Raw genomic sequence first — 12882 nt, forward strand, 5'->3', positions numbered from 1 at the left:
GACAAAAAAGGGGGAAAGAGAATAGAGCTATAGAGGCATAACATTTTCATACGGTACTGGAATTAAGTTGGTATAAATCTGAAGTAGACGCTGATAAGTTAGAACGTAAGGTAAGCCCGAGAGCACTACAAAGAAAATAATTCAAAAAAAGTAGTGAAAAAATCATTGAAGAAATTAAAATGTTATGCTAGGAAATATTCACTTAATATAGAAGAAAGGAGAAGTGGAGGAACAAGAAAGGTATAAGCTATGTAGAAAACAGAATGCAAAATAGCAGATATGAGCCCAGCAATGGCAATAATAACGTTTTTTACATGGAAATTGATTAAATAATCCCATCAAAAGGCAGAGATGGTCGGACTGGTTAAAAAAACAAGATCCAACTATATGCTGCCTACACCGAGACGCACTAGATTCAAAGACGCAACTAGATTGAAAATAAAAGGCTAGGAAAAGAAATACATAAACAACCAACATAAAAAAGCCAAGTAGTTGTATTAATAATAGACAAAGAGACTTAAAATATAAATAGGGGTGGGGCGCCTGGTGGCTCAGTCAGTTAAGCATCTGACTCATGATTTCGGCTCAGGTCATGATCTCAGGGTTGTGAGATCAAGCCCTGCATTGGGCTCCACACTCAGCAGGGAGTCTGCTTGAGATTCTCACTCCTCTCCCTCTGCCCCTTCCCCCCTCCAAATAAATAAATAAATCTTTAAAATAAATACGTGTGTGTGTGTTGTGTGTGTGTGTGTGTGTGTGTGTGTGTGTGTGTGTATAAACAGGTATTTTCTAAAGATAAAAGAGTGAATCCGTCAGGAAGACATAACAAGTTAAAAACACATATCTACCTAACAATAGCACCCCAAAACATGAAGCAAAACTGACAGAAATGAAGGATCAAGTAGACAATTCGTCAGTGTGGTTGGAGACTTCAGTACCCCACTTTCCATAATGGACGGGACAGCTAGGCAGAAGGTCAGCAAGTCAATAGAAGACTTGAACAGCCCGATTAACCTGCTGGACCTAACAGACATCTATAGAGTATTCCACCCTACAAGAGTAGAACACACATGTTCTCCACTGTGCATATAAGATTCTCCAAGATAGGCCATAACTGAGGCCATGAAACAATTTATCAGTAAATTTAAGAGGACTGAAATAATACCAAGTCTGTCTTCAAGCTGACCATAATGCAATGAAATCAGTGACCAAAAAAGTATACACACCTGAAAAGTTCTTCTGATCCTACATAATCCCCCAGAGGAGAAATGGCAGTCAGCAAAGCAAAACTTTTATGTCCAGATGATTTAGAGACTTTCAAAACAAGTATACTATGAACATTGCCATGAAATTGATAGAAGGATTCTACATTAGATTATCTATCCATGAGGAAGGTAACAAAGGCACAGGCCACTGGGAATGCTTTCTTTGAAACAAAAATATAGCTTGCTATAACAAATTTTTAAGGATTACATTTCTTCCAAAAGAACAAAAAGTTGTTCAAATAATTAAGCAAGAAAGGGATTATACAGGGAAATGTATTTGGAACAACAGTCTCGTTGTCTTCCTTTTGAATAAGACAGAGCATTTTAGCAGCTGAAACTTTTTTTTTTTTTTTAATTTAAATTTTTTATTGTTATGTTAATCCCCATACATTACATCATTAGTTTTAGATATAGTGTTCCATGATTCATTGTTTGTGCATAACACCCAGTGCTCCATGCAGAACGTGCCCTCCTCAATACCCATCACCAGGCTAACCCATCCTCCCACCCCCCTCCCCTCTAGAACCCTCAGTTTGTTTTTCAGAGTCCATTGTCTCTCATGGTTCTTCTCCCCCTCCAATTTCCCCCCCTTCATTCTTCCCCTCCTGCTACATTCTTCTTCTTTTTTTCTTTCTTAACATATATTGCATTATTTGTTTCAGAGGTACAGATCTGAGATTCAACAGTCTTGCACAATTCACAGCGCTTACCAGAACACATACCCTCCCCAGTGTCCATCACCCAGTCACCCCATCCCTCCCACCCCACCCCCCACTCCAGCAACCCTCAGTTTGTTTCCTGAGATTAAGAATTCCTCATATCAGTGAGGTCATATGATACATATCTTTCTCTGTTTGACTTATTTCGCTCAGCATAATACCCTCCAGTTCCATCCACGTCGTTGCAAATGGCAAGATCTCATTCCTTTTGATGGCTGCATAATATTCCATTGTATATATATACCACATCTTCTTTATCCATTCATCTGTTGATGGGCATCTTGGCTCTTTCCACAGTTTGGCTATTGTGGACATTGAGCAGCTGAAACTTTTTGCAGAAAAATAAACTTGTCACCCAGTGTCATTACCTTGTCATTTCTTAAGGACATATTTCTAAAAGAGATTAAGTATTACTTTATTTTTATGTTAATTTAATACTCTATTCTGATAGTGTTCAGTCTATTTAAAATAACAGTTTTTATTTTATATTCTAATAAAATAGAATGTTAGAATAATGTTGGCTCTTTTATAAACTTATTACAAGACATCAAATAAAATATGTGTTTATGATGTTTTTATTAGAAGTGTATTAAAAATTTGGTTTCACTGGAGCTAAAATAAAATACTGGGGTTAATTCCAGCTACTCAGTATTATAGGAAATAAATATTGTAATACTGGTTGGGCCATTTTGTTCTAGTGATATAATTGCAATCCATGATGAAATAATATAATAATAATAGGATGTTGATGATATAATAATAACATTATCATTACCATCAACAGTAGCAATGGTGGTATTAGAACGGAAGTCGAGGTTTCAAGCATCACACTGTGCTTCCTACATGCGTTACCCAAATAATCCTCACAGCGCTGTGCAGTCCCGTTACCTACACAGTAACGTACATGTCTGAGGTCGCGGAGCCGGTGATGGGTAGGACCAGGACTTAAAGCCAGGCTTCCCTCTGTTAACTGAGTGGACGGAGTGGGAGAGTACGAAGAGTCTAGGCCAGTTTGTGATCTTAAACAGGTGCACGAATGTCCATGCTCTGCATGCTGAGATTGGCCTAAAATATTAATTATGTTGATCTGACAGGACTCTATTGATTATATTGGGTAGCTTTCCTTATATTTAATCATCTGGAAAGGTTACTTGGAAGTTTGAGTGCGTGGAAGGAGAGGACCATATGCAGGTCTTATATTCTTCCTCAGTGAGAGGTCTGTTCAAGTTTTCACCTTGTTGGATCAACTTGATTTATAACTTGTTACATTCTGTATGTTATTCAAGTTTCCAAATATCATAAGATGGAATATAATATTCTCTTCTTATAATTTTGAATGCTTTTTCTGTTTTTTTTATCATACCCTTTTTCAAAACCTAAGAGCTTTATTATTGATTACACTGATTTTTATATTTAATTAAAATTTTCAAAGGTAAGTATTACTTACTCTACTTTAAAAAAATTTTTAGGGGCACTTGGTTGCCTCAGTTGGTTAAGCATCTGCCTTCGGCTCAGGTCATGATCTCAGGGTCCTGGGATGGAGCCCCGCATCGGGCTCCCCGCTCAGCGGAGAGCCTGCTTCTCCCTCTCCTTCTGCTGCTCCCCCTGCTTGTATGCATGCTCGCTCTCTCTCTCTGTGTCAAATAAAAAATAAAATAAAAAAATAAAAAATGTTTTTTTTTAATTTGATTATGTCTAACTTTATTTTTGTTTTTATTTTCTTTTTTCTATATTCCTACCATCTTATTTCTCCAAAATCATGTATTAGCTGCTTAGCGAATTATCTCTTATGTATAAAAATGTCCTACAGCATTCATTTGCCGTTCAGTGGTTAATTACACAAATATTTGAGTACCTATTTTGCCCATATCTGCTAGATTTTGATCTATATTATTTTCAGATACCTTTAAATAAGCAATTATCTGTTAGGTTCTTAATTTGTTAGTTGAACTGGTTTGGGGTTGAGTATTTTATTACATGTTTATGAGAATATATTTGTGCATGATGAATTTAAAAATGTGGAACTTTAGGTGACAGATAGTAAGGGTCTCCTGTGCCGTCTTTATACTCCAATCCCATAGTGGGTTTTTTTTTTTATTCCAATATAATTAACATGCAGTGTTATGTTAGTTTCAGTGTATAATATAGTGATTCCACAATTGTATACATGACTCAGTGCTCATCACGGTAAGTGTCCTTTTAATCCTCATTCACCTATTTCACCCTCCAATGTTTTTAAATTAGTTTTGAAACTTTATGTATGAAGGTTTTCTTTTAACCAAGATTTATAAGTTAGTATGTCTCTATTTTATGACATTTTCTTTGTGTGTTAAAACCTATGTGTTTCTCTTTCCTGACTTTTTGCTACGTCCTAGCCTGCTAATGAATTCCGACCCTCCCCTATAATTCTATTTCTATGTCTTTTGAAGAGTTTTTAATGTATGTTGTTGCCTCTCTATACTATTATAAAAGCTTAGTAATGTTGTCTCTTGCATTGTTTAAACCTTTAGCCCGATGATTCGGGGTCTTAGTTGGGATGGGAGTGGACCTCAGATTCCACTTAGCATTCTATTCTTGCATTTCTTGTCAGGGCTGAGGTTATTGTTCAGGAATGCTGCTGACCTCTGATGGCTTTCCAGTGTATTCTTCCATTAGGAATATTAACAAGGCCTTTGAACCCACTTTGATTGGTAGAACTCCACTCACATTTCACTGAATGCTCCAACAGCTGCCCCGGTCTTCTGCTCGAGGTGGCCCTTAACGAGGCTCGGTGACGCTCTCAGAACTTGCTTTTGTGCCCCTGCTGATGCCAGACTTCTGGAACTTCCCACCGTGGGGCTTGTTCTTCCTCACAGGGGCTAGCCCACTTGCCCTGCTTTGGACTCACATGCTCTCATTATCGTGTATTCGGATTCCATATGCCTTCTTATTTTTCACACTGTTGCTGCTCATTTTGCTTTAGCCACATATTAATCGCACTTTTCCCTCTTTGTCTTACATCTCCAGTTTCCCATCCAGGATAATTTTATTTTACTTCAAGAATAGTCTTTAGTTTTCCATTAGCGCAGGTCTGTTGTGACAAATTACTTCAACTATCATTTATTAGAAAATGTCTCTTTCGTTTTCATTCTTGGAAAAATGCTTTTGCTTAGTATAAAACTAGAGTCTTCTAGCTTGGCAGTTTATCTCCTCGAGCACGTTGCTGCTGTTGAGATTGTCACTTGTGAGTCTAATTATTGCTCGTTGGAAGGTTGATCTGTCTTCATTTTAATGTATTTTCCCGAGACTTTTAAGATTTTGGGCCTCGTCTCTGCCTTGCAGTTTCACAGAGAGGTGAATAGGTGTGACTTCTCTGTATTTATCTTGTTTGTGTTCCATGGCACTCTTGAATTTGTAGAGTCCTGGGTTTCATTCAGAAGGGCCCAATTATTTATGTCCTCACCGTCCGAGATTCCAGTTCCAGTCTTTTCGACTCATCCTTCGTTTAGAATGTCTCCATTTTGCCACCTTTTGTCTCCGGTACTGTATTCCCTGTTGTTTCTCTTGACTCTTCTCCCAGTTCCCGGTAGTAATCTAAGCTTAAATCCATCCATCTAAATTTGCTCGTATTTTTCCAGTTCTGTCATTTATATTTGGCTTTTCAAACACACTCGCTCTCTTTTTATACTTTCCCATTTTCCTCTGGAATTTTCAATATGCTTTCAATATGAACAGCATTAGTACTTTGATTTTAAAGTCTCTGCATATCAATTCCAATATATTGGACCCTCATCGATCTCTTTGTGATAGTGGTACTTTCATTCTTTTCTTAGGCACCTGGTTGTCTTTGAATAGTTAGACATTCTATTTTAAAAATTAGTGAAATGGGTTTGGAGCCTAAGTTGACATCTTTCTCCAGAGAAGATTTTGATTTGCTTCTACGAGGCTCTTAGGAGAGCTAACAATCCAATAACTTAATCCGGTTTTGGGGTCTTTGATTTTTCTGGTCACTGGAAGTGAGTTGCTATTCATTTGAAGCTTGCTTGGTCTACATCCAGTTCTCTCTTATTTCTAGAATAAAGCCCTTCAGGCTCTCAACTGGGAACAGGTAGATTTCCATAGGGACTCCATGGATGGCATGCTCTGGATTCTGTCATTTATACCCTTAGCTCTTTTAGATTGTCAGAAGAGCTGCTCAGCCATTTAGCTGCTCCCTCTGGACAAATTTTCCCTGAGCAAAAGGAGCCCAAATGCTGAATTCACCTTTTTGGACTTTTATCCTCCCCTAGCTGTTGCGGCCCACTATTCACTATCTCCCTACTGTTTCAGCATCTTCAGTCTGATAATATTTATAATTTGTTTAGCTATTCTGTTATCCTCAGAGGAGTATCATTTGAATTAATTACTTAATTCCCCATTACTATAAAAGTTCTTTATATATTTAGAGTACCAACCCGTTATCTGCCTTATATGTTGCAATATTTTTCTTTTTGTCCTTTGCTTTTTTCATATATAAAAGAAATAAAATCTTATTTTTAAGATTTTATTTATTTATCTGAGAGAGAGAGAGTGTGTGGAAGTGGAAGGAGGGAAAGGAACAAGCAGACTCCCTGCTGAGTGTGGAGCCCGATGCTGGGCTTGATCCCATGACCCTGAGATCATGAAGTGAGCTGAAACCAAGAGTACGACACTCAACCGACTGAGCCACCCAAGCTCCCCAAGGAGTCTTTTATATACACTCAGAGTTCTTCCAGAAATCACTTCTTTCTGTGGTTTTGTTTCTTACATTGAATTAATGAACTTAGTGTGGAATGTGGTGTTTGTTCAAGATATACTTTCCTTTTTGGTTCCGTGTGTGAAACCTGCGTATTTAAAAACTGTATCATCCTTTACCCAGGATTTTGAAATATGCCACTTTTTTGTATACTAAATGCATATATACGATGCAATCTTTGTATGGGCTTTCCATTTAACCATTAATCTGGTTTTGAGAAAATATTATTTAATCATTTAATGCCTCTCCATGTTGGTGTCCTTATATCACTCTTTTTTAGAATTTTATTATCTAATTTAGAATATTCTCCCAAATGAAGATTAGAGTCATGTGACATTAAAAAAAAAGAGCAATTTTTTTTTATTGTTTGAAATTGTATAAAGTTTAGAAATTTGAAAAGAACTGAATTGATATCTACAAAATATTCTTTCCAGGAGCATGGTGTGTTTCTTTGTTTTGTAAGTCTTTTTTTAATCATATCAGAAAACTGTTTAATTTTTTGGTATGTTTTGAATACTTTGTGCCAAATTTATTTCTAGGCATTTTTCTATTTTTGTTGCTGTTACAAATAGAATATTCTTGCCATTTTATTTTCTAACTAGTTATTTTTGGTACAAGTGACAAGATTGATATTTTTATGTTTTTGGGAGATATCTACCTTCCTGAGCTCTTTTTAGATATACTAGATTTCTGGTTATTTCTCATAGGTTCTCTAAGAAACCATTATATTATCAGTAAATAAGGCTACTTTCTTCCTTACCATTATTTATATCTCATTTCTTTTTATTGCTGCTGCATTAGCTAGATCACCTAGAGAACTGATTAAAAATCAGTGATCATGGCAAAAATCCCCTCATTGTCCTATTGTTCAAGAGAGATTTCTCTAGTGTTTGATTTTGAGTGTTGTGTATCGTGGGCATGGTAAATATTTATTGAATTTTCCTACTTCTCTAAAGTTTTGTTTTGATTTTTCTGATTTCTCTGTGACTTCCTCTCTGACCCCTAGGCTATTTAGAAATATGTTGTTTAATTTCCAAATATTTGGGGGTTTTCCAGATATCTTTCTACTATTTATTTCTCATGTAATTTTGTTGTGGTCAGAGAACGTACTTTGTAGGTCCTTTTAACCTTTTTGAGCAGCAGACCATTTTTAAATTTAAGGTCACATGTGCCCAGTGGCTACCTATGACTGCATAACAAATTACTATGAACTTAGCAGTTTAAAAAATACTTAACAGTTTTGTAGGGCAGAAACCTGACATGGTCTCACTGGGCTATAATCAAGGTGTTAGCAGGGCTATGTTTCTTTCTGGAGTCTGTAGGGGAGAATCTGTCTTTTGCTCATTCAGATTTTGGCAGAATGAAACTCCTGTGTCTGTGGGTCTGAATTCCTCCTGTCCTTGCTGGCCTTCCCAGCTTCTAATGTCCACCTTGTTCCTTGGATCTTGGCTCCCTTCCTCCATCTCCATAGCCAGCAGTAGCTGGTCAGGTTTGTCACACTTGAGATCTCTCCCTCTCTCTCTCTTTTTCTCTCTCTCACACACATCTTCTTCTGTCAGTTAAGTTTGAAGAGGTCCTGTGATCATCCAGGATACTCTCCCCATTTTAATGACCATAATCTTACCACGTCTACAAAGTCCCCTTTGCATATGTAAAGGAACAAAGTCTCCAGTTCCAGGGATTGGGGTATGGACATTTTGCAGAGCTATTATTTTGCCAAACACACTACCATATTGGAAAATGCAGGGTCACACTGCATTATATTTTAGAGTGATGGAATTTTAAAAATTCTTCTTCAGATGTTCTTTTATTGTTAGCATTTTCAGAGTTCTTTATATATGTAGATCCAAATTAAGGTTTTAACATTTCAGTACAGGCCAGCTGGCAATGAATGCTCTCAGCCTTTGTTTTTCTGTTAAAGTCTTTGTTTTGCCTTCATTTTTGAAAACTGTTATCTTTTGATGGAGAATTCTGGGTTGGCCATTTATTTTTTCTTTCAGTAGTGTGAAAATGTCACTGTACAGTTTCTGTTGAGAAGTCTGCTTTAATTTTTATCTTTGATTCTCTGTGTGTAATACATTTTTCTAACTTCTGGGTACCTTCAAGATTTTGTCTTTATCTTTGGTTTTCAGCACACTGAATATGATTGGTCTAGGTGTTTTTTCCTTTTTTCTTTCTTTTTCTTTTATTTCTTGTTTTTTCTCTCATCTTTTTTTTTTTTAAGATTTTATTTATTTATTTGACGGAGACGCAGTGAGAGAGGGAACACAAGCAGGGGGAGTAGGAGAGGGAGAAGCAGGCTTCCCACGGAGCAGGGAGCCCGATGCGGGGCTCGATCCCAGGACCCTTGGACAATGACCTGAGCTGAAGGCAGACGCTTAATGACTGAGCCACCCAGGCACCCCTCATCTTGCTTTATTCTTACTCTTACTCATCCAGTTGGGGTTGTCTAAGCTTTTTGGATCTATGGTTTGTTTATTTTTGAAAAATACTTGCTATTATTTCTTCACTTATTTCTACTACGGTATTCTTTCTTTTTCTTTTGTGATTCCAGTTATACATTAGATCATTTGATATTGTCCTATGGGTCTTGAATGCACTGTTCTTGTTCTGTCCTATTTAGTTTCCATGCTATTTTTCTTCTTTGTATTTCTGTTTGGTTAATTTTTATTGGCCTATCTTCCTTAGTTTTGTCAGGTCTACTAATGAGTCTGTAAAAGGCTTTGCCTGTCTCTATTATTTTGTCTTTTATCTCTAGCATTTTCATTTGACCTTCTCTGTGTGTGTGTTTAAATTCCCATTTGTGAATGCACATATTGATTAGAGTTATTTTAATTCCCTGTCTGAGAGTTCTGGGATCTGAATGATCCCTGAGTCTGGTTCTTCTGATTGTTTTGTCTCTTGGCAGTGGGTCATCAATGTCTGCATCATATTGAATTTTGGATATTGCATGTATATAACAGTAGTTACTGAGGTCAGTGGTTTTTAGTGGTTGGAAATGGGCATGTTTTTCTTCTCTCAGGTGATCAGGTGGGGAGTTGAAGCGGTTTGTTCAGGAGTTGGGCTGGGTTTAGATTTTGGTGTTGCTGTGTATATCTTCCATGTGCCACCCCGGCCTCCAATTATTCTAGTGATGACCTGCCATTTCCTTGTGCTTATAGAGGGGCTGGGGGTCTGGACGGTTTTTTCTCAGTTTGGTGCTCCATGCTCAGCTTTAGCTGCCTGTGTCGTTGTGGGAGTGGCGGTCTCCACCTTTTTACCTGTCCTAGCAGGTGGACTGCTGCTGCTCCTTCCTCATTGCCAGGCTGGTAGCGGGGGCTGGTGAGGATTGCTCGCTTGTCCTGCTCCAGCCTCAGTCTTAGACAGTTCCTGTGCTTCCTGACCATCTCTCGTGGTAGCAGACCTCTCGTTTTATTAGTATGGGATTTTGGTCCCAGGACAGTTTCCTACTGACCCTGGGAGAAAGGGTTTCTTCTTCTATCCTTCCCCAAGCCGCAGTGGGGTTTACATGGGTGACACATCTGCTGCTCTTTGCCCAGTAGCTTGAAGTTTAAGGTTTTTGTTCCACATGAGAGAAGCTCTGAGGGCCCTGGGCTCTGTGCATTTTCCAGGAGCTGCACCTCCTCTCTCTGGTCTCCCACCCCGCCCCCTGGGTGAGTACCTGCTGGAGGCTCACGGGAGAGAGCCTGGGAGTGAGTGTGGACTCCCCCAGGTCTAAGGCCAGGCCAATCCAGCCCATGCTCAGCCCTTAACAGTTTGTTATAGTTTTAGATGATATTTTCTTGCTTGTTTGAATAGCTTTCATGTCTTCCTCCACATGTCCTTCCCTGCTTGGCCCCAGGTGAGCCATTTCATGCATCCCTGCATGGAGTTCAGGCTTTGGTTGCTCTGTGACCTCAAGTTCTGATGGGCTCAAGAGAAGTTGTGATTTTTGTGATACCTCTAGCTTTTTTATGTTATTATGGTGGGAACAACATTCTTTTCAAGTGTCTACATCTTGAAGCAGACTCATCTAGCTTTATTTTTTAAAATAAGGAATGGATGTTGAATTTTATTAAATATCATTCACCCTTATTGAGAATGGTCATGTGAATTTCAAAGTTAGTCTTCCTGATGTGATGAATTATATCAGTAGGTCACCTGATATTAAATCCATCCCTTATTTTCTCTTACTTGAAGAATTTTTTCACTAGCAAATATTTCTTTGATAACCTATTAAGGGTTGGATACATAGAGATGGATAATAAAGTGTCTTAGAGATTTGTATTCTGATCAAAAAGTAGAGAAAAACAACATGTAAATAGATAAGTAGGGCACTTTAGATTGTGATTTAGATTAGGAAGGAAATGAACGGGGTGGGTGGGCAGTAGGGGTAACTACTTAGGTAGGGTGGACAGGAACAGCCTAGAGTTAGGCTCTAAAGGTTGAAAATGGTCCAGTCGCTTAAAAGAGTTGAGAGTAGGGAGGGCTTTTCAGGAGCCGGCAAGTACACATTCCCAGGGGCAGGAAGGAGACGGGCCTGGTGGAAGATCAGAAAGTTCACTCGTGTGGCTGAAACATAGTGACTACGGGGGAAATGTTATGAAGGGAGGTCAAAAAGGTAGACAGAGCCAGATGGCCATGCCATGTCTTTAGCCAAGTTGCATGTTTGAATTACCCGAGGGAGGGGAAGAACGTGGAGATGAACTGAATGAGGCTTCCTGTTGCTTGCTAAGTAAAAGTCGTCGTTCCCACATCCACGCGGTAGCCTCCCGATTACAGACACTCCTCACAGGTAGTTCAGGTTTGGGTCCAGACCATCGCAGTAAAGCGAGTATCTCAGTCAAGTGAGTCAAGTGAATGTTTTGGTTTCCCAGCACGTATAAAAGCGATGTTTACGCTCTACTGTAGTCTAGTAAGCGTGCAGTAGCATTATGCCTAAAAAAAACTTAAAGATATACTTAAAAAAAATACTGTATTGCTAAGAAATGCTAGCCGCCTTCTGTGCTCTCCGTGAGTGATAGTCACTGATCACAGCTCCACCGTAACACATGCCACAATAACAGAACAGTTTGGAATACCGCGAGAATGACTGAAATGGGACACGGAAACGGGAAGTGCGAAACGCTGCGGGAAAAATGGCACCGATCGACTTCCTTGATGCCGGGTTCCCATAAACCTTCAGTTTGTCAAAAAAGAAAAAAAAGGCACTCTCTGCGAAGTGCAGTAAAGCGAAGCCCAAGGACACCAGGTGTGCCCTGTGTGCCTCTGGTACAGTTGTTTATCTCCTATTAATGTGTTTGTTATGTCTTACAGTTTCAGTCTCTCCGTGCTGACTTTTCCTTCCTGTGTATGACCACACCCAGCGCCCCCCTATCCCAAAAGAACCTTCCATGTCCTTTTCTTCCGCTGATACTGACTCCCTGCCTCTCTCCTTCCCTTCACAGCGACTTCTCAGAAGGTGTTCTGTGTTTGCAGGCCCTCCCTTCCTCCCTCCCTCCCTCCTCCTTACCCTCTTGTGACATGGTTTTTAACCATAACAATGTCCTCCTGATCCCAGTGACCACCAAACCCAGCACCCTCCTGTTTATTCTTACTTCTCAGAACGGAAGATTTAAAAATACACTATTGGCCACATCTTCCTTCTTGGAGTCTCTAAACCCTGACTTCCCGGGCCCTTCACTGTCACATGTTTTGTTTTATCTTTCTTATTACCCCTTGTTTCCTTTCATTTCTACTTCACCCTAAATAGAAGGATTACCCAAGGTGCTGAGTCAGACTTCTCTGTCTACCGTATATTCTCTCTGGCTTATCCTTTATGTCCTTTTACAAAAACAGCTCTCTCTGTGTACTCCCAAATCTGTGCCTCTAGCCCAGACTTCTCTCTAGGGAAAGAAAAGAATATGCATCTATATTTAATAGATCATAATTTTCGTATTGCTATGTAATCTTTGTAATTATTTTAAATGGATGTGTAATGTTATGTTAAGTGCCTCTGCTGTAATTAGCCTAACCATTTCTCTGTTGAAAATTTCTAGTCCTGGATTTGCAGCTACACTTTACAATTCTACACATGTATATTGAGTTTGAGATTTGGTGGGACAGAGAGTGAGTTGCTTTTTTTTTTTTTTTTTCCCTCTCACAAACTAGCTCAGGCCTCCTAGAT

General features: G+C 38.9%; 1 protein-coding gene across 5 annotated transcripts in view; it reads left to right on the top strand.

Annotated features, from left to right (window-relative positions):
- The window catches only part of HIVEP1 (HIVEP zinc finger 1), a 139912-nt gene that overhangs the window by 85786 nt on the left and 41244 nt on the right, over window positions 1-12882 (top strand). Inside the window, exon 1 of one of the 5 annotated variants that reach the window (XM_032424662.1) lies at window positions 11666-11967. The exons of the other annotated variants lie outside the window; for them this stretch is intronic. Within the exon in view, the coding sequence (XP_032280553.1) occupies window positions 11805-11967 (163 nt within the window). The 5' untranslated portion in view covers window positions 11666-11804. Of the gene's footprint in view, window positions 1-11665; window positions 11968-12882 lie in introns of those variants that run through there. 5 annotated transcript variants of the gene reach the window in all.

This window comes from Phoca vitulina, unplaced genomic scaffold (genome assembly GCF_004348235.1).
Source record: "Phoca vitulina isolate PV1807 unplaced genomic scaffold, GSC_HSeal_1.0 scaffold31, whole genome shotgun sequence".
Lineage (NCBI taxonomy): Eukaryota > Metazoa > Chordata > Mammalia > Carnivora > Phocidae > Phoca > Phoca vitulina.